This window comes from Phyllostomus hastatus, unplaced genomic scaffold, assembly GCF_019186645.2.
Source record: "Phyllostomus hastatus isolate PE091 unplaced genomic scaffold, TTU_PhHast_1.1 phas_contig_38, whole genome shotgun sequence".
Classification (NCBI taxonomy): domain Eukaryota; kingdom Metazoa; phylum Chordata; class Mammalia; order Chiroptera; family Phyllostomidae; genus Phyllostomus; species Phyllostomus hastatus.
In genome coordinates, this window is record NW_025333869.1 from 27301751 (window position 1) to 27324603 (window position 22853).

Sequence of the window (22853 nt, forward strand, 5' to 3'; positions counted from 1 at the left end):
ACCCCTACTGGTGTTTTCAATCAGAAGTTTGACGCTTTATTTCCCTGCACTGAAACTCTGGGTTGTGTGGTCTGTCTCATTCCCTAGTTGTTCCTCCCGGTATATCCACACTTGAATGTGGAACCGCCAGGTCCGCAATCTGCTGCTTTGCCTGGTCTGCCAGCTGCCACCTTGCTTCGAGTCCTCTGTACCTGGCTGCCTGTCTCCGCCCCTCCTACTGGTCTGGACAGATGTTTCTTCTTTACCTCCTTGGTTGTTGGGCTTCCATAGAGTTCGATTTTCTGTCAGTCCTGGTTGCTTTTTGTTTTTAAATTTGTTGTCCTTTTAGTTGTACGAGGAGGCACAGCGTATCTACCTACACCTCCATGTTGGCCAGAAGTACAAAAGGCCATCGTTTTCACTCTTAACAGACTTCTAGGAAGGTCTGCTTTATTCATTGCCTCCTCAGCCTAAAATACTCAGACAAAAGTCCCAGAAGATTTCAAAAGTTTTCACTTTCAACATAAACGTCACAAATAGCAACTTCACAGAAACAGACTATCCATTCATGGCCACAAGGTTAATTAGTAATTATCTGAAATATCAACCTTTTATTTATGTTTTCATTTTTTAATTCTTATTTTTTTATTTAGTCAAGAATTTTTATTACTTTATTTCAGCCAAAACTGATGACTACTGCAAGGAAGCAACATCTCAAGTGCTCCAATTTTTTATTTTTCAATTACAGTTGACAACCAATATTGTATTAGTTTCACATGTTCAACCCAATGATTAGACATTTATGTAACTTGTGAAGCGATCACCCTAATAAATCTAGTTCCCATCTGACAGCATTCAGTTACTGTGACATTGCCGACTACGCACTACACTGCACTGCACATCCCTGGGGCTGTAACTACCAATTCCTACTTCTTAATCCCTTCCTCTTTATCCCCCACGCCCCAAAACCCCCTCCCATCTGGCAACCATCAAAATGTTCTCTGTATCTGTAAGTCTGTTTCTGTTCTGCTTGCTCATTTATTTTGTTCATTAGACTCCACATACAAGTGAAATCCTATGACATTTGTCTTTCTCTGTCTGACTTAATTCACTCAGCACAACACCCTCTAGGTCCATGCGTGTTGTTGCAGATGGCAAGATTTCATTCCTTTTTTATCGTTGAGTCACATTTCATTGCATATATGCACCAGTCACCTATTGATAGACACTCAGAATCAAGACAGGTAAAGAGCTTCCCAGACAAGAGAAAGCTAAAGGAGTTCATCACCACCAAACCAGGACTATGAGAAATGTTGAAGGGTCAGGAAGAAGAAAGAAAAGACAAGGAAAAAGAGGAAGAAGAGGAGGAGGAGGAGTAAAAAAAAATATACAAATAATAAAATGGCAATAAATACATATCTATCAACAATTACTTTAAATGCCAATGGATTACATGTTCCAATCAAAAGACACATGGTGGCCAGATGGGTAAGAAAACAAGACCCTTACACATATGCTGTCTACAAGAGACTCACTTCAGATGAAAAGACACAAAGACTGAAAGTAAAGAGATGGAAAAAGATATTGCATAAAAATGCAAACAAAGAAAAAGCTGGGGCCCTAGCTGGCGTGGCTCACTGGACTGAGCACTGGACTTCGAAGCAAAGGGTTGCCAGTTTGATTCCCAGTCAGGGCACATGCCTGGGTTGCAGGCTTGGTTCCCAGTTGGGGGTGTATGAGAAGCAACCACATATTGATGTGTCTCTCCCTCTCTTTCTCCTTCCCTCCCCCTTTCTAAAAATAAATAAATAAAATCTTTAAAAGCTAAAAAAACCCATTAAGGTAATTTTCTAAAAAACCTGGGGTAGCAACACTTATACCAGACAAATAGACTTTAAGACAAAGGCTATAACAAGAGACAAAAAAGGACCCAGTAATTCCACTTTAGGGTATTTATCTGAAGAAACCCAAAACACCAAGTTGAAAAAACAAGTGCATCCATATATTCATTACAGAATTGTTTACCACAAGCAACATGTCAACAGTTTTAGAAAAGAGATTTAAAAGCGGTTTTCTACTTACAATGAGATTAGAAAGTGTTGTATCAGGGAGATGGTAGGCAAACATTTCAATCTGTTCAGCAGTTGGATGAAGACCAGCTGCCTTTAGTAAAAGAAAAAAACCACCATAAGCTCATTTTTTTTTAAAGAACAAGTTTTCCTAAGTTAATTCAAGATAAAGCCCTATATAAGAATAAGTAAAATGCTAAAAAGCATCACTTTCCCATTTATTACCAATTAGGAAAGCTAATGAGATGATTTAGTAAAACTAACCAATTATACCCACTGAGTAATCAGTCAATCTTTTACGCACATTCTAGTTATATTTCTAAAATCTATGATGATCTGATAAAAGTACCAAAATGCTTTCCAGGCTTTCAGTTCTCTCCACTGAACAAAACCGAACAAGGAAAACCAACTGCTTTAATGGGAACATTAAAACTGACATACAGCCCTGGCTGGCGTAGCTCAGTGGATTGAGCGCGGGCTGCGAACCAAAGTATCGCAGGTTCGATTCCCAGTCAGGGTACATGCCTGGATTGCAGGCCATGACCCCCAGCAACCACACATTAATGTTTCTCTCTCTCTCTCCTTCCCTTCCCTCTCTAAAAATAAATAAATAAAATCTTAAAATAAAAAAAAAAACCCTGACATACACACATATGTAAGCACACAAAAAATGTCTAAACTGGAGGGTGGTTATCTCTGTAAGTGCACACTACATTGTTAAGAAATGCCTATAGGTAAGTCTAAGCTAGAAAAAGAGGAAGAAAGGGAACAGGAGAGGAGAAAGGAGAAAGGTATGAGTCATGGGCGGAAGAACATGAGCACCAGAAATGAGGGGCACAGGAGGGCAACGTTGCACCATTACCAAGTGCACTCTTAACAAAAGCCACAGAAATTATTTCACCCTCAGCTTTCCTCCAGGAATTTTTCCTTGCACTATCTCATTTATATTCCCCTTTACCTAGGGTCATTGAAAAAGGAGAAGACCCACATTTAGTAAATTTTCTAGGCAACTTTAAATTTAAGTTAGTTTGTCTGAAATTTGTACACTTCTGCCTCATTAACTACACTAAGCAAAATTTAACCTTATCCTTACTGGCTCCGAGTTGTACTGCTTAGCACTGTTGGTGTCCCACACTCAAGCCTCTGGCAACCTTTCAGTCTGCTTATGTGGCTGTGTGCCCACCTGAAGCAGCTGAGCCCTTATCCCCACCTGCTGCCAGACTGTAGGAAGGACTAATGGAAAATCAGGTTCACTGAACTTGCTCACTCTGGATCTTTCACTGCACACCATTCTTGATCAGGGGATCTCTATTCCTCTCCAAAACAATGAGGGAGGGCTTTCTTGACATAATTTTCATGGCATAAAATTTTTATTTTGTTTGTTTGCAGGTGTCTGAGGCAAGAGTCTGGAAGAAGGGTGAAGGAAGGAATGACCGTCCTCCAAAGAGAAGTAATTAACATGTTACACTTTACCCTTATAGGGTCCACAGGCCTGTTCAAAATTTCCTTTAACAAACGGAGGTCTTCTCGATTCATCGTTGTAACCTCTCCTTCTTTATATTTTGAACTGAATCGACCGGCTCTGCCAGCAATCTGTAAGGCTTGAGAAGTGGTGATTGGTTCTAGTTCTCTTTCTCCCTTTTCATTGATACTGGGCTTTATAAGGGAATAAAAAATAATTCTTCTTATGCTCCTGAAATAGAAATAAAGGTGATCTCACAGATAACAAACTCTCCATCATTTGGGTCACTGCAGAAGCGCTCACTCAATTCTAGTTTAGGCCTATTTGCAATTCTTCCTGTTTTCAAAATAAGGAAAAAGCTGGTTGGTAATTCTTTGTCTTCCCTTTAAATAGTATTTTTCAACAACTGTGTAAATTTACTAAAATTCATCAACTTGCACTTTTACAATACGTGAACTGTAAATAGCATGTAAATTATACCTCAATAAAGCTACAGAAAATAACTTTTTAACAAATACATCACATAAAGCGTTCTCAGGCTGCTTTTCAAAGTTAACTGCAATTGCCCTGGCCAGTGTGGCTCAGCTGGTTGGAGCGTCATCCCATAAACCAAAAGGTTGCGGGTTCCCATGCCTAGGCTGCAGGTCGGGGCACATACGAGAGGCAACTGATCAATGTTTCTCTCTCAACATCGGTGATTCTCTCCCTCTCCCTCCTTTCCCCTCTCTCTAAAATCAGTGGAAATGTCCTCAGGTGAAGATTAAAAAAAAAAGTTAGCTGCTATTAACAGCTTCGCACAGTTTTGTTTTGTTTTTTAAGATTTTATTTATTTATTTTTAGAGAGGGAAAGGAAGGGAGAAAGAGAAAGAGAGAAACATCAATGGGTGGTTGCCTCTTGTGCGCCCCCTACTGGGGACCTGGCCTGCAACCCAGGCATGTGCCCTGACTGGGAATGGAACTGGTGACCCTTTGGATCACAGGCCTGTGCTCAAGCCACTGAACCACACCAGCTGGGGCTGGATGGTTTGTTTGATTCATTCCCAGAGAGAAATGGTTAGGCTTAATACTGTTACCCCTACAGATAACGGCTAGCCCTATATGCACAGTAGGCCCTCACACAACTTACTGACTGAAAAACTAAAACTAAGGTAATATAACAGGACAGCAGTCTAAGAGGGAGCAGCACTCAAAGTTCCAGTGCTATGTGGTATTTTCTTTTACTTCCTTAACACCTAGGTGTAAGCAAGATACATCACAGATCTATATGCTAGTCCTCATCTCCTAAATCAAAGTCTCTGGTCACTCTAATGCCAATTAGATATTTTTTAATTGCCATCTAACCCATTGAATGTATGTAATTATTAAAAACAAAATCACTTACAAATTAAGTCCCATGCCAATGGCATCTGTAGCAACCAGGATTTTGCATGGATCCTCTGGATCATTAAACTTTTTTGCTTGAGCAAGCTTGGTCCCTAAAACAAGTAGTTCATATTAAATCAGTGTTCTCAATCTTTTACTAGATCACACTAAGTATATCTTGGAAATCCTCATCTTCTACTTTCCATTTTTTTGGATAAAACTCTTATTGTTTCAAACTTCTTAATATCCTCAAAGAGGCACTTATCTTTTATTTCCGCTCTGTTAACTATCCCCACATACAGCCACATGGTCCCACACCACACCAGCTTTATCACTTCTGAGGACACGTAACACATTTCAGGACTACAATTTGAAGAACATTACCAAGTTCACATTTTAATGACATTTCTGTAAGAAAATCATCGGCTCAACATTTAAAATATCATCTAATAATAGTAGCAAATAATAAGTGCTAGAAATAATTGAAATACTTCCATCTCTACCAAGATGAACTAGAGAAGCATTTTTATATGATCTATAACAAATTACTGATATATCAAGCATCTTAACTCAATGTCTTTTACTATGTTTTCAATACATATCTCAACATAAATGGCAAAAATAAGATTTCATATTCTGTCACGATGAAAGCCAGTAATTACCAGGTGGGAGACTGCCATATATAACAGCTGATTCCAATCCCCGAATTTCAATCTGGCGACTCACAGAATAAATATCATTCTTGCTGAAACAGACAATGCAGTCCCCAGGCCGAAGGTTGTCTAAAGATTCTAGTGCCTGATCCAGCACACAGATGGGGGTAAGCCTCTTGTAGTTTCGAACCTTTAATATTAAAAGATATGATGTCATGAAATAACACACCTAACTCAACTTCAACTTATAGACATTCGAGAGCGGTTAAAAGCTGACAAGTTCCAATGTTTTTCAAGAGGAAATACAGAAACACATTTATTTTAATATTATAATAAATTACCATCAGTTCTCAATGCTAACTCTAAATTAATAAAATGTTAAACAATGTTCCATTAATTTTCAAAGCACTTTCATATACATTTGATTTTCATAGCAACTTAGTAAGAAGGGTTATTAACTATTACTTCCACTTTATAGAAGAGTAAAATAGAGTACAATAAAAGATCAAATGTGAAGAGATTTTTTCCAGTCCTAGCCTTATATGGTTTCCCTAAGAACACAAAGCTAATAATAGCAAAGCCAAGACTAAAACCCAGAATATCTTGTTACATTCCACTACCTCTCCCTGGAAGCTGAGCACAACACTGAAGTAATGGACCAATTTTCAAATATTTCTTCATCTTACTATAGAGCTCAGGTAAAGAAAATAAAAAGTAAGATCAAAAGAAAACCAGTTACTTCCTACTCTAGGAATTTTGGAAAGGGATATAAACTATCTCTAGCAAATAGATATATGTCAAAAACCCCACTGAGACTTCAAAAACCACAAACTTCTGCTGAGCCTCAAACCTCCAAGATTCCTCATGTATTTAATTCTAAAGAGACCTGCTGAAACTCCAGAAGGTTTTGTCAAGAGAATACAAAGAACCTCCTGTACTGTGGAAGACTTACAGTGTGATGGCCACTTGGTCAGAACTTCAAATCATGAGGTTCAACCAAGTATGTACGATCCTGTCAACTATGAGGAAATGCAGCTTTCTTTGTAGTTAAGACCTGATTCTGCCACCGCCTGAGGCCTATACAGCCACCGCCTGGGTACTCTGGGCAATCTGAACACCACGCTGAGGACAAAACACAGAGTCCAGTACCTCCACTTCCTCCCCAGTTGTGTACAAGAGCTCAGTAACCAGGTCAATAGCAGCTGCTTCTCCACACAAATGGACCTCTTCAGCACAGAGTCCTGTTGAGTGCAAAATCACAATTTTTAAAACTTCAAAGACATAAAATTAAATAAGCAACACGTTACATAGCAAAAATATTTAAGTTTGTTACCTATTACCTTAAAACTTTACCAAATGTTTTCATAAATATTATCTCTGATTCAAACCTCAACAAAGATTAGCCCCATTTTTATAGATCTCAAGGCTTTTAAATCGATTTGGCCAAGGTTCTGAGTCTACTAGGAGGTGATGCCACCCAGGAGTAGGACCTGGCATTTCATCAGCCCCGAATATTAGTCTCATACTTGTGTTTTTCAAATTAGCCTCCGTGTAATCACTGAGGTGCCTCAGAGGCTGGAGGCTGGAGGGTAGAAGAAACTCCAAGCTCCTTACCCCTGAGCAGATCCATTTTCATCTATTTTACATTAAAGCTTCAGTGAATACTCTTTGAAGAAAGAGCACAGCTATTTGTTTTTAAATTTGAAAACACCTGCCCTACAACATGCTGATAAAACATTCACTCCAAAATCACACAGTAGAAACATTTATTCATGTCCATGGACTTCAAGAATTCTACTTCCAGGGGGCTATCCTAAAGAAATAATGAAATAAATTTTTAAAAAGCTATGGCCAGAAAGATTTTTACTGCATTATTAATAGTAGGGGAAAATGTTAACTTTGTGGAAAAAGTTATACTACAACTCTTCAATGGAGGATATACAATATTATGATGTGGTACAAAAAAAATGTCTGAAATAGCCCCAGCTGGTGTGGCTCAATGGACTGAGCGCAAGCCTGAGAACCAAAAGGCACTGGTTCAATACCCAGTCAAGACACGTCTAGGCTGCAGGCCAAATCCCCAGTTTGGGGGTGTGTGAGAGGCAACCTACTGATGTATTTATTACACATCAATGTTTCTTCCCCTCGTTCTGCCTCCCTTCTTCTAAAAAAATAAACAAATAAATTCTTTAAAAAATACTTGAAAACAACATAACTGAAAAACCAAGATAAACAATTACATAGTCACAAAACTGGCGTGAAACACCAAAACCTTAATAGTGGCTGTTATAAATATGAGATTTGAACATTTTAACTTTAATTAAATGGTTATGCTAATTTTATAGTAGGAAAAATGAACTTCCCATTTTTTAAGTAATATTTGAAAAATAAAACTAACACATAGCTGAGCTAACTGTTGATTTGTGTCAGAAAGTAAGAACCCCCTTGCCCCTACGTGGCAACAGCAAGCAGGTAAACGCATTTCAGTGCAACGTCACACAGCACAGGTTTTACAGCATCGAGACCACCAACCTAGAAGTGCTCTGGTCCAGGCCCATCCTCTGGCAGGGTCTTTAATCATTTGAATTTCATCAATCACAGCCACTTCATCTTAAAATAAAAAGTTATCATGAGCACTATGAGCTACTTAAATAACATGATAAACACATCACAACACTAAAATCCAAGCTTTCATCATCATTGATCACTAAGTGCTTCACAATTATATTTCCTTTAACCCTCCCAACAAATGTGAGAGAAAAATCATCATCATCTGCACTTTACAGAATAAACTGAGGCCCAGAGAAGTCAAGTCACTGGCCCAAAAACACCGTATGTACAATTTAGTGTAAGATAAAAAAATGAAATTCAAGCCAGGGCCGTGCAGCTCCACAGTCCAGACTCTTACCCACTCCTCCTCCTCCCAAACGAGGCAGGGTCATTTGTTCCATTTCCTGCCACCTGAGAGGCAGCCTGGAGAATCTGCCCAGTAAGAACTACCAGATTTTGGTGTGTATAATGTGCACTTTGTTGCCCAAATTTTTGAGGGAAAAAATACAGATGAACACTGTATGTGGGTAGTACTAATTCTGTATCTATGTAAATGTTTTTAATTCTTTTATTTATGCTTATGTGTTAAAAGTGTAACTCCAGCAAGCGGTAATGATATCCATATGGAAAATACTCTGGAAAACGAAAATACGTTTTGTTTCTAAATATAAATAAAATAATCAAAAAATTAAAACAAAAAATTTTTTCCTCAGTTTGTGCCAAAACCATGGGTGTGCATTATACACAGCAAAATGTGGTAACACACCTACACAGCAGTAAAAGAAAGAAGGGTCCATGCTTCCAGGAACTAGGAGCAGACAGCCTTGCAGTAGAGGAAGCATCTCTACCACAGGAACCCCGGCAGCTGCGAGGAGCAGCCAGCACAGCGGAGGGTGTGATTCCCTGAGCTCCAGCTGTGCCCATTCTTGGAGCTTTAAACACATCACTACGGCAAAAATTAGTGCCTCATTTTATTTTCCAATGCCAAAACGCTTCCAACTACATTTTCTTTAAGTCATATAAATTATATTTTAATTTTCTTCCCCAAACACCAAGGAATAAAGAGCATGTTAAAATTTTTTAGAATGTAATATGCCCACAATGACACTTAGGAAACAAAGTTAATTTTACACTGAAAAACCATTAGAGTAAAAATTGCTTATTGCATCTGGGTATATACAAACAAGATTAGAAAGGAGGGAGTAGAAGAGGGAATTTTGATTTACAAACTTCTGTGCTGTCTGAATTTTTTCCATGTACTACTTTTATAATATAGTAATTTTTAAAAAACTATTTACTCAAAGTTAATATTAAAATGAAAAAAGCACACTACTAAACAATACATATGTGCTCTAATACATAATAGCACGTAATATATAATCCCTATTTTATAATATACACACCCACAATGGACACACAATACGAACACCAAGAGAAAAAGATCTGAAAAATATACACCGGAAGATTACACTTGCTGATTCCAAATGGATGGGATTGGGAGATTATGTACTTTTTATTCTCTTTGTATTTATTTTTATGTTTTTATATGATGATATAATTGCTTATATAACAATAAAAAGATAACTTTCATTTAAAATATTTCCAAAATTTCTTAAATGGTGTACTGTAGTACTATATGTAATAGTGACAGACTTTAGACGACTTGAATATCCTTTAATGGAGGAATGTATAATTTCAGTCATAAAATGGATTTGATATAGCACAGAGGAGGGAATTAATAGTCTGGCATTAGAGTGAGAGCTGGGGCAGAGTGGCTTTCCCCCCAGACAGAAGGGCTGGCAGAAGCCATTGTTCCTTTTCTGAGCCCTCCCCACACAGAGCCAGCAGGTGGGCACTGTATCTGAGACCCCATCAACCTGGCACTGTATCTGAGACCCCATCAACCTGGTAATTCCCCAAGACCCTGCCCCACCCAACTTGCAGGCCCACCCAAGCCCTTTCCAGTGGCTTTTCCATACAAACGGCCTCTCCCTCCTCATGCTTCACTTTCCCAAAATCTCTCAAACAAGCAGCACCTGGCTTCTGCATACCCTGAACCTCTCACTAAGTGGCTCCAGGCCTGGCACTAGTGGCAATTGGGCTTGGCTTGCATTCTGGCCTCTCTTGGGTACCTTTAAGCCCAGCACAACTAGCAGGTATTTGCATATAGCTCTGTAGCTCGTGCTGGGAGGCCCTAGGCAGGGCACAGGCAGTGGCTGACCTTGTACCTCCTGGGAGTCCCCAGGGTCAGTGCACCTGGTGGACAGCTTCAGACCACACCAGATTATAACCCCACCACCTCCATGAGCGACACACTCAAGGGGCAAACTCGGCGAGCACCAAAGCCCACTGAAGCAAGCCCTGCACCATGGGATTGGTTCCTGCACAGCAGCTCCTCTGCTGCAGTTGGAGCCAGTCCTCGTGGTCAATCAGCTTGGGGGTCAATACCTCCCAGTGATGCCAACAGCAATCCAGGCTCAACTACAACAGGACAGTGCACTCAGCCCACACAGGGAGAACCTAGAGGGCCCAGCTGGGGTGACTGGGGAGGCTGTACCACTGGGCCCTACAGGACACCTACTGCATAAGGCCACTCTACCAAGTTTGGATGACACAGCAGCTCTACCTAATACACAGAAACAAACATAAGTAAGCAGCCAAAATGCAGAGACAAAGAAACAGGTCCCAAATGAAAAAATAGGAGAAATCTCCAGAAAAAGAACTGAAAGACAGGGAGGCAAGCAAACCAGACACAGAGTTCAAAATACTGGTTATAAGGATGCTCAAGAAACTTAGAACTTCCACAGCACAAAAAAGGACACAGAAACCATAAAAAATAACCAGTCAGAAATGAAGGATACAGTAACTGAAACAAAGAATTAGAGGGAATCAACAATAGAGTAGATGAAGCAGAGGATAAAATCAGCGATTCGGAATGCAAGGAAACAGAAAATACCCAATCGGAACAGCAAAAAAAAAAAAAAAAAAAAATCCAAAAAAAAATGAGACTAGTGTAAGGAGCCTCTGAGGCAACTTCAAGTGTACCAACATTCACATCAGGAGGATGCCGGTAGGAGAAGAAAAGGCAAGAAATTGAAAACCTATTTGAAAAAATAATAACAGAAAATCACTCTAACCTGGTGAAGGAAATAGACACACAAGTCCAGGAAGCACAGAGAGTCCTAAACAAGATGAACCCAAAAAGGCCCACACTAAGACACATCATAATTAAAATGCCGAAGTTTAATTAAAGACAGACTCTTAAAAGCAGCAAGAGAAAAGCAGTTATCTACAAGGAAGTTCCTGTAAGACTATCAGCTGATTTCTCAAAAGAAACTTTGCAGACAAGAAGGGACTGGCAAGAAGTATTCAAAGAGATGAAAAGCAAGAACCTACAACCAAAATTACTCTACCCAGCAAAGCTATCAGTTAGAATCAATGGGCAGATAAAGAGCTCCCCAGACAAGACAAAGCTAAAGGAGTTCATCTTCACCAAACCAGTATTACATGAAACATTAAAGGGTCTTCCTTAGGGGCAGGAGGAAGGAAAAAATATATCAAAAATATAAATAATAAGCCACCCTAAAAAAGAATGAAATCTTACAATTAGCAACAGCATGGATAGACCTACAGGGTATTATGCTAAGTGAAATAAGTCAGTCAGAGAAATACCATATGATTTCATTTATATGTGGAATCTAAAGAACGATATAAATAAATAAACAGAACAGAAACAGACGCATAGATACAAGGAATAGACTTATGATTGGCAGAGGGGAAGGGGGCTAAGGGACTGGGTGAAAAAGGTAAAGGGACTGAGAAGCACAGATTGGCAGTTACAAAACAGTCATGGGGATGTAGAGTACAGCATAGGAAATATAGTCAATAACAATGTAATAACTATGTATCGTGCCATTTGGGTACTGGACATAGCAGGGACAACCCTCTGTAAAGTATATGGTTGTCTAACCACTATGTCATGCCCCTGAAAGTAATATAAAATAATATTGAAAAAAAGAGAGGGGGAAAGAATTGAACTGAGGATTGGTACAAAGGTAACTTCATACCTGTTAACATATCTTTTAAGAGAAAAAGGGAGAGAATATTGAAAAAAAAAGAAAGTTCTGGGCATTTATTAGTAATAGCAGATAATGAGTACTTCTTGTACACTTCTTTGTCTCAATTCAAAAATATTTTCACAAAAAGCATTTCATATGTTGATCAATATTTTAAAATAAAAAACAATAAGTCTTTAGAAACGGCGAGCACGTACAAGGAGTGGTAACACTGCACATCTCAACAGTGCAAGCGACGTGGGCGGCCTGCTTCCCATCTGGACCCACAGTCACTCGCTCTTCGCCTGTCACCAAGTCGCAGGGCACACCCTAGGATGACAAAAAACAAACAAAAAACCTGGAATTATTTTCACCTTGAAAACAATAGCAAAAGTACTTTTGGATGTTTAACAGGATATTCTCCATTACAAACAAGTTTATCTGTCTAATAGCTGAAACTGAATATTCTCAATCCTTTAAAATTTTTTCTATAAAAAATAAAAGCTATTCTCTTACAAAACCTATGTAAACTTGGAAACATCTCAAGACAGCTAAATTCTCAGGCAACAAAAACATGAGAAATCACAGCAGTTTCACTTTTTAACTTTGTATGTTTCTGTACTATTTCAGTTTATTTAAGGAAACATGAAATGTCTCTATATTCAAGAATATTATAAATAAAATTTAAGAATGTAAAGTCTTCCTAATATAATTCCTTCATGCTATGGTATATGAGAGTGACCAATAACCTTGGTTCGCACAGGACTGAGGGGTTCCCAAGGATGAAAAATTTTTAGTGCTAAATCTGGGGAACTCCAGGCAACTGGGGCAGCTGGCCTGCCAGTGACCTGAAACCAATCATGAGTAAGCATCAGACATGTCCAAACTAAAAGACAAGTTACAACACAACTGACCTGCAATAGTCTTCCAAAATGTAAAGGCTGTGAGAGACAAAGGAAGACTAGGAAACTGTCTCAGACTAATGGGAACTAGAGATGAGACAACGAAGGAAGTGTGAGAGCCTGGACAGAATCCAGGGGTGGGGGGTGGCTGGGGCAGGGAGAAGAGGAGAGTGTTGTTATTGTTACTGGACAAGTGGCAAAACTGGAATATAGACTATGGATCAAATAATAATAGTCTATCAATACTAAATGTCCTGCTTTAGATATCCTGTGGCTATGCAAAAGAAACTCTTTGTTTTACTAGATTCTAAGGAGCAGTTCTAAGAGAAAGTACTTTTTAAGTATTTATGGATAAAGAGGCAATTGTGTACAAAAATTACATAAATTATTCAAAACAAAAAATAGAGAAGCTAAATTACCTACCAAAACTGGTTAATCTCACATTATAGTCATAATAAAACATGAACCAAATATTAGCCCCATTACAAAAACCAATGCACCCTGGCTGGTACGGCTCAGTGGATTGAGAGCCAGCCTGCAAACCAAAGGATTGCCAGTTCGAATCCTAGTCAGGGCACATGCCTGGGTTGCAGGCCAGGTCCCTGGTTGGGGGCGTGAGAGAGGCAACCACACATTGATGTTTCTCTCCCTTTCTTTCTGTCTCCCTTCCTCTCTCTCTAAAAATAAGTAAATAAAATCTTAAAAAAAAAAAAAATCAATGCCTCAGACCACAGGGCATTCGGTCCTTTTCAGGTTGGAAATGGTGGCTTCAGCCTTTATCATTAGTTCTAATTGATCACATCAGAGTTCTAACCTAAAGGTAAATTAAACATCCTAACAGAATAGTGGCTACAACTCTGAGGAGTCAAAGGAGGCGGTTCAGAGACTTTCAACTATATCAATATTTTATTTATTTTTTATTTTTTTTTAAAGATTTTTATTTATTCATCTCTAGAGAGGGAAGGGAGGGAGAAAGAGAGAGAGAAACATCAATGTGCGGTTGCTGGGGGGTCATGGCCTGCAACCCAGGTATGTACCCTGACTGGGAATCGAACCCGCGACACTTTGGTTCGCAGCCCGCGCTCAATCCAATGAGCTACGCCAGCCAGGTCAAGATTTTATTTCTTAAAAAAAAAAAAGTATCGCAATGTTAGAAACTGGAGAGTGGGATCAGGTTATTTGTGTTCTTCTCTGCCTATCTCCGTATACGCAAACTCTTCTCTAACACTGTACTGCATTCATTCTAACACACACATTTTTTTCACATTTCAGTATCTCTTAAATCAGGATATATCTGAACAACTGATGACATGTCAGTTCAGTTGGCAGCACTTTTTCTTTCTCAGTTGTGCATAAAATGATGGTGCATCTTACAGCTGATGGCTGATCAGATGCATAGCAATATGGCAATTTTGATTACTGGAGGGTATACTGCATATGCACTCCACCTCCCACCTTCATGCTTACCCTCTCCCCACACACAAAATTAACAAGGAGCAAATATTTGGTAATACACTGACATCAGCATTACTCGTTTCGAAGATCTCATGTGCCAGTAATTTCAGAGGGCCACAGTACACTCCAGATTTTGCTGACAAGTATTTCTGGATTGCGTGATACGTCTTTCCACTGTTTGTGGGGCCTGAATGGAATATTATCTTCCGCTGAATGGCTCTGGCTTCGGGGTACCTAAAAGATGAGTAGGTAGACAGCTTAATCTTATTAATTTCAAAATCCACCTTGGCAAAGTTTGCAATTAAAAATGTTCCAATGTAACATCCTCTTAACATTCACAAGATAACATCTTTAAAAAACTTAAATGACAAATTTTATATCCACACTAAAATGATGAGTTTCCAAGAATGACATTTACTAACTAGAGGACAGAAAAATCCAAATGCAAATTAATTTCCTGGATATTTTTGCCATTGTACAAATCCTTTTTCCTCAGTAGTTACTTCAAGTAAGTTTAAACTACTATTAGCTGCATAAATATGTTCACATCACTTCCACAGCTCTAAACACATGACCTCATAAGGAAATATTCCCAGGCTTCTGAATTTCAACATGTACAATGTAATGACTAAGTCTTCTGCCTCTGGCCATGGTGAGTGGTACTGGACTTGCCCTCCCACCACAGACAAGTACAAAACTGGACAAAATATATGCAGCAGCTGCTTGGGGACACAGACAACAGGCCATGCAGGACTACAGGCCCTGGAAGAAAGGAATGCTTGAGATAAACCATAATGCACCCCAGCAGGGCACAGGGAGGTGGAACCCAAGCCAAGTACTATAGTCCCACTGAGCTGAGCAGCAGAGATCAAGTTCAGAGTTGCTGAAGCAACTGGACTTTAAAAGACAGAGTGTGGAAGAAAAGAAAGAGTGCAGTGCAGGGGTGAGCCCTGAAGTCTGTGTGAGAGTTCCCCCTGGGTCCTTGGCCAAGGGCTGAGCTGAACGTGTGCACAGCCTAGCAGAGAACAGCTTGCTAAGGGTCTGAGCAGAAAGTCTCAATGAGGTGGCAAAGTGCTGGGAGACACTGGAGTTTAGCCCTAGTGGTAGTGAGGGAGTGTGCTAACACCCAGGCATTCGGCTGAGACACAGAAAGGTACGCGTGAATTGTGAGGACACCTTAAAGTAAGCTACTCTAGGTCTGTAATAATAAAACCTAAAACCAAGCTGGATCAGGATAAAGAGAAGACACCAGTTAATTGCCTGCCAGAATTAACTGCCTCTTTCTAGGGAAAACAAAACAATCTAGACTCCTTATGATTTATCATCCAGCATACAATAAAAAATAGTCATCATCATCATTACTCTCCCAAGATTAGAAACTGAAAAGTTCAAATCCACAAATGAAGGAACTGACCAATTAGGTGGTATTCTTAAGTCACTGATTTTACGTAGATCGTCTTTACACTCCAACACAGGAAATATCTGCTTTGCGTGTCTCAAGAAAAATGGAAATAAATCATCCACGTGAGCTGGAAAATAAAACACTGATTAACAGGTGCAATCTACACATTACCCATAATCACACTTGATGAAACCTTTTTTCTTAATGAGCTAAGTCTGGGGGACAATGCCAGGATAAAGAGAAAAACCCTGGAGCAAGAAACTTTAACCTCTTCTGAGATCCTGCATTCTGTTACATGTTCCTCTATTTTCACTTGTATATTCTAGAAAACTGGAAAAATGGCTGCCAACCACCACGTTCTACTCTTCCAAAACAAGCAGGAAAAGATCAGTACTGCAGAAAGTTAAATTTTAACAAATAACCTAGAAATATACACTCGAGAAAAGGCCTGTGGTAACTGAAGAGAAATGCAGGTGTAAACATTTTTTAGACCGCAGACCACTGAGAGACAAAACATGAAAATGCACGGATTTCTCAGCAAGGAGCCTCCACGCCTTCATGGCTCTGAGGAGGGTGAGGCCTTGTCCCATTCCTCTGTGCCTGGCACAGGTCAACGTCTAATAATTAGATACATTTAAAATATATAACCGAAGCCAAGCTGCCTATGGGAACAAAATGATGTTCTTACTTTTTTCCCTTTTATGTCAAGAACTCTGTCCTGATATGAGAAAGAAGTCAGTGGCAGAAACAGCAGGACTCTGCTGTGCATTAGTTCCACCCTGTGTGCGAGTTCGTTTCACTGTGACTATTAACACACAGTGAGGAGCAGATGGCTGGCCAAGCAAATCCACCTCCAGCCTAAGACACACGAGTGACTGAACAACCAGCTCAGGGACCCTGTATAAAAGCAAAAGGACCTAGACAGCCTCCTAGGCCAGCACCGAACTATTTAGGGAGAATGTTAACAAGGCCTATTCTAAACAAAGAAGCCCTGACTGGGGAAATAAGCACAAAGCAAGGGAGGAAACAGCCTGTTCAGCGGGACTTGCACAAACCCGCCCCCACTTACCTGCGCCGAAGCAGATGTCATTCAGAACGATGTGCACGTCCACATCCAGCGAGTGCGACTGCACGATGTAGTTTCGGAAGCTCACGAAGGCCTGGTGGAAGAGGCGGGCTGTGGGGAACGCACAGTCAGAACAGACGGGGCTGAGTTTTCACTTCACTTCTCATTTTAAGACGTATATACACACAACACACCTAATTCATCGAAGCATTTTTTTTAAATTATCAGATCTGGGTTAAAACTGAAATCCCAGCACAACACGAAGGAAAGCTAACACACAGCTCCTTTGTTGCACATCTGCCTCGCCAGGTACATCTTGTCAATCTCCTGCTCAGACAGAAGCCAAGGTCAGGGACACCCTCCAGGTCACAACTTTGTCCTTGTGTCCAGGCCACATAAGGTGCTACACGACACTGACAAAGCTGTAACCTAGAAAGTAATAAAGTATCTCTAATGAAATGTTATCAGCATTACCATCGAGTCCATAATCAGCACCCAGTTTCTGAATTTCTTTCCTCTTATAAAACTTGTCCAAGATCTTCTTTACTTCATCTGGAAGAAAGATAACAAAATTTGTAATTTGTTTAGCCCTTGTTTTCCAAATAGAGAAATGCCAAAAAAGTGACTGAGACTCAAAATCACAGCACTCAAGGCAGCACGACTGAGCGCTTCAAAAACTTGGCTGCACCTGATCACAAGTTCTTTGTGGTTCAGCGGTGAGATGGAGTGCCCAGGAGAACGATCACCTCACACAACACACTGCACCACACACTGCTCCTGCTGCGGTGCAGAGGAACCAGCAAGAAGCTACCGGATTAGACACTGCCTCCTGCCTTCATCCACCGCCTTTAGATAACCACGGCCCATTGTGTCTACTTACAACCATTATTAACGGCTAACAGTGAGCAGCTAAGCAGTTTCTAGAAAGACAACCAAAACTGCAAGCACCAGACCACTACACTTTTATGCCAATAATTGAAGAAGCCAGGGATGATCTTTGGTTTAAAGGACATGATTTTAGGAAGAATGGACTATACTTATTTTGTTCTAGATGGCATAAAGTCAGTGGGAAGGGAGGGAAGCAGATCTCAGTGGAATTTATACAAGAGCTTCTGAACTATTAGAACAATGAGAAAGGGCTGCCTCATAACAGTGCCAGCTCCTTGCCACTGGGAACACTCAAACAAGACTTAAATGACTGTGTTTCAAAGACAATGGCAGAGAAATTACTGTACTGCAGGAGAGGGTGAATTAGATGCCTGCTGAGGGAGCATACCACTATGAGTCAATATTTTATAAAATATTTTACATTAATCAAGCTGAGACTGTGCTGCCATGAAACATGTTAAAATACTATTGCATTATTCTGTGCAGATAAACATTTCACTGATTCAGCCGCACACGCTGCATTCCTGGGAATGTGGGAGGCAGTCAGACAGACATAAGCAGGGCAAGGAGCACAAGCCAGGCAGGAAAGATCCCCAGAGTGGAAAGCACCAGGCCCCTAGCAATGGGCAAAACTGGGAAAACAGCCCGGGCCCAGTGGCTCAGTTGGTTGCAGCACTGTCCCATATGCCAAATACATCGCTGGTTTGATCCCTATTGGGGGTGCATAAGGGAGGCAATTAATCAGTGTTTCTCTCTCTTCTCCCCTTCTCTCTATAATCAAAAAACATATCCACAAGCGAGGATTTAAAATAAAAACACAAAATCTGGGAAAAGAAGGACCCCAGTCCCAAGGTGACCTTCCTCCCTTCCCTAGTATATCGCTGGTCATGTGGCTCTAACCCTTTCCTGACGTCTCCTGGCCTCTCCTCCCCAGCAGGTTGCTAGTCTTTCTGTAGACCCCCTTTGGGTAGACCTCCTCCTTCTGGAGGAGGAACAGGGGCTGAAGAGTGGCCTCGCAGGACTCCCATTCGGGCCCTTGCACAACCACTCCCTTCAGCACTGACCCCTAGGGAGCATCTAGGCCTCAGCTGTGTTTCTGCTCCAGGCCCAGAAAAGCAGCAAAACCAGGCAAGCCAAGTCAGGGATGACCTCAGGACCAGCTGCACCGATTAATGACGGCTTGCCCTGGCACTGACCAATCAGTGGAGACCATGACCCTGAAAGGACCCACCTGAAAAGCTCATGAATATATTCTATTGTATCCTCCCCTGGGACCACCCCTAAAAGTCCCCACCCTTAAAAGCCCTTAGGGCAGAGGATCCAGTAAGGTTCCCTCTAGGGAGCATGCCCTCGCCCTTCCCCACCCCTTATGCCAGGCGCATTTTCCTTGCCCTTCCCTCTTCTTGGCTTCAAGGGCCCTTCTTTTACCTCTGCAGCTTGTTTCCTGAGCCCGTTTCTCCTACGGCTCACTTCTTCTACCTCTGTGACTTTCTAAGTAGACTTTCTCTTACAGTCTGAGTCTTGGTTCTGAATCCTTTCTTAGCCAGAACTCAAGTACAGAGGTTGCAGAACCAAGTTCCGGCCTGTCCCCATCAGTCTCACACCCGGTGCCCTTTCGCTGCCAACAGCAAGGCAGGCCAAAACTGAAGATCTAGTCTTTGCCTGTGATACACAGAAAGGCCAAGTAGCCTCCAGTTCCACCTCCCAGCTGCGTTTTCACACAGCCACAACACACCCAACACTCGCTGAAGAAATCAAGCCTGAATAAATCATCCACTAACAACAATTTGTTTGCAAAATGAGGGAATTTCAAAATGACTGGTTTAGCCACTATATTTGCCCACTAAATGTGATACATACATATTCTTTATCAAAGGCTATTACCTGACATTTCTGGGTTTCTTTCACTTTTTACCCAGAGCGGGTGAGGCAGGATAAAAAGTTAGGGGAAGATCCACACAAGCAGCGTGAGGAAGCAGGAGCCAACACCCTCTCACCAGAGCCCCCACTGCTGGGCAGGGTCTAAGGGAAATAATTAACGACAGGAACCCCAGGGCGCGGCAAGGCCCCCTCCCACCGGAAGGCAGAGTCAGAATGTGGCACCACAAAGCTTGGAGACCACCCCTCTACCGCTTGGAAACACAAAGAAGCCCCAAAACGAGATGGCCGCGCACTCGACTCACTCTCCAGGCGGACACGTATGTTTTGCTTGTTCCACAGCACAGCCCACACCCCGACCTCTTTCCTGGGTGAGTCCAGGCCCTGGAGGTTGCCTGACGTGTGGAAGGGCCTGCACCCTGCAGGACAGAGCCAGCCCCAGTGCTCAGGCATCCCGTAATGGGGCAACAGTTTCTTGGCAGCAGTAGTGCAAAACAGTGACAAATGAAAGACTGGAATAAAGCACAGGCAATTGCTTGAGGAAATTCTGCTGACCTATAAACTCAATCTAAACATCAAATTTATTTAGAACTAATCCATTCCCTGTAACTAACACTCCGGTGTTATGCAAGAATGATACTTTACTCAATGTAAAATGCTTAAAAAATATGAGGTTTCTCTTGCTAAGTGAAAGAAACCAGTCAGGAAAGACCACACATTGTATAACATGAGATGGACAACAGAAACCGTGGGTCCGTGTGCCTGGGCAGAGGGCAGCGGGGTGAGGGGGTGGGAAGTGACTGGTGCTTGGCAGGAGATTTCTCCTGGCAGTAAAGATGCTCTAAAATTAAATTATGGTGAGCGCTGTACAACCCTGAAAACATACCACTTAATTACACACTTTATGGATAAACTTTATGGTATGTAAATGTTTTAAATCTGTTTTTAAAAATTAACATTACACACACAAAAATGTAAGGGTTCTCTGTATCAATACTTTATTTTATTTAAAAGGATTTTCTAAAACTTGCTATCAGTTTTTAAAAGCTAATTATAAAACATTAACAATGGAAATAGCACTGAAAAAATGTGAATCTACTACAGAAGCATATGGAAGCAGTTTTGTTTTTCATAAAAATTAAGTTTTAACTGTTTCACTTTTCTTAACAGAATGACCTGATTTTTTTTTCTTCTCATTAAAATTAATAGTGATTAAAGTAGACATTCTCTGGATTTCAGCCACAGCAGAAATGACAGGCACAACTTTTAACTAGGTAACAGAGTTTCTTCCAGCTCCATGCAATGACAGCCTGGGATTTAATGTGGCTACGCTGGGATTCAAAACTGCACTTGCTAAAATTAAAAGACCCACTATAAACTCTAAACCAGCTGCACTGGGTTTTAAATGATTACATATTCTTCAGAAGAGAAAAGAGAATGTTTAAGACAGTCTATCAGCATAAGTTCTCTTTTAAAATGTAAGTGTACCACCAAGAGTCTTGAAACAAAACTAATGGTCCACTCTTACTCCACTTACATCCTGAAGAACAACAAAGTAGCTATTTGCTCTACACCTAGGATTCCTCAAACCTTACAATGGTTTAGACATTTTGTTAAAATGTCTCAGGTCACTTGTTGCACTGTACTCATCAATAATTAGCTAGAAGCCCATCTTCATACACAGTCACCTGAGGATTGGAGAAGTAGATTGGAAACATGCAATTCAACCTCTTCATAACAGAATTAAAAAGGCTAAAGCCACAGTGGTAACACAGGCGGAAAAGAGGTTACCAGAATAGGTCAGAAAGTCTCTAGGGTCCAAAAAGGAAAGGCCGTATCAATCCTGAAGACAATGTATCAAAGACAAGGTAGCAGTGGCATGATTTCCACCCCTCCCTCATTATAACTAGTTTTACTACCCTAGTTATAGTACTGAAGGGCTAGGAAATACACCCCTTTAACGCGAAAAAGAAAGACACTGAAATTGTGGCTGCTCTGCCTGTGGAGCGGCCTTCTCTCCGCCCCACTGCTTCACTGGCAAACTCTTCCACTTAAAAAAAAAAAAAAAAAGACATTGAAATTGTTAAAAATTTTTGCTTTCCCTGGTTCAGTCATCAATTCAAATGGAGACTAGAGCCAAGAAATCAAGAGAAGGCAGACAAACACTCAGAAGGGCAGTAATAAAAGAATTCGGGAAGTTCTTGGGAACTTTGGGAAGAACTTGGGAAGATCACCAAGAAATAAAGGTTTTATTATAGACCAAGGCTAAGATTACCCACACCCTCATATTCCCAACTACTACATACGGATGTGCAAGTTGGACAGTGAAGGCTGACAGGAAAAAAAATTAATCCATTTGGAATTCAGTGTTGAAAGTGAGCTCTATGATGCCCTGGCTGGCGTAGCTCAGTGGATTGAGCGCGGGCTGCGAACCAAAGTGTCGCAGGTTCAATTCCCAGTCAGGGTACATGCCTGGGTTGCAGGCCATGACCTCCAGCAACTCCACATTGATGTTTCTGTCTCTCTCTCTTTCTCTCCCCCGCTTCCCTCTCTATAAATAAATAAATAAATAAAATCTTTAAAAAAAAAAAAAAGAAAGAAAGAACGTGAGCTCTATGAATACCCTGGACCACTAGAAAGATAAGCAAATCAAGCCTGAAACATCACTGGTGACAAAAATGACAAAACTGAAGCTCTCTTACTTCGGGCGCACCATAAAAAGGCAGGTTCTTTGTAAAGGATGGTGGTGCTGGGAAAATAAACAGCAGAAAAGGAGGAAGACCTAACATGAGATGGGCTGACTTCCCAAAAGCAGCCACAGGCATGAGTCGACAGGAGCTGGGCAGGGCTGCTGCGGACAGAACAGGATGGACGATGCTCACTCAGTCACCAGTAATCAGAGCCGACTCAGCAGCACAGCACACACATTAATATTGGTGTTGTTGAAGCAAAAAAGAAGAAAACATATTTTCAACTGCAAAAAAGTACTTGTGTCACTGAGCATTAGGTTATACAGAATATGGTTCTAGTAGGAGGAATTCATGCTGAACCTTTCATATCATCACAAACTGAGTCACAAATTGTAGTAGGTTTGCTAAAACTGCCACTATTGCAGCAGACAGCTGCATTAGA

The 22853-nt window shown here is 40.8% G+C and overlaps 1 protein-coding gene across 1 annotated transcript in view; it reads right to left on the reverse strand.

Annotated features, from left to right (window-relative positions):
- Positions 1-22853, reverse strand: part of SUPV3L1 (Suv3 like RNA helicase) — a 33842-nt gene that overhangs the window by 5688 nt on the left and 5301 nt on the right. The window contains exons 2-12 of the mRNA XM_045842038.1: positions 17430-17507; positions 16959-17066; positions 15902-16016; positions 14553-14721; positions 12349-12460; positions 8058-8135; positions 6675-6766; positions 5535-5715; positions 4892-4985; positions 3522-3741; positions 2062-2142 (exon numbers count right to left, since the gene is read on the reverse strand). Coding sequence (XP_045697994.1) covers positions 2062-2142; positions 3522-3741; positions 4892-4985; positions 5535-5715; positions 6675-6766; positions 8058-8135; positions 12349-12460; positions 14553-14721; positions 15902-16016; positions 16959-17066; positions 17430-17507 — 1328 coding nt within the window. The remainder of the gene's footprint in view (positions 1-2061; positions 2143-3521; positions 3742-4891; positions 4986-5534; positions 5716-6674; positions 6767-8057; positions 8136-12348; positions 12461-14552; positions 14722-15901; positions 16017-16958; positions 17067-17429; positions 17508-22853) is intronic.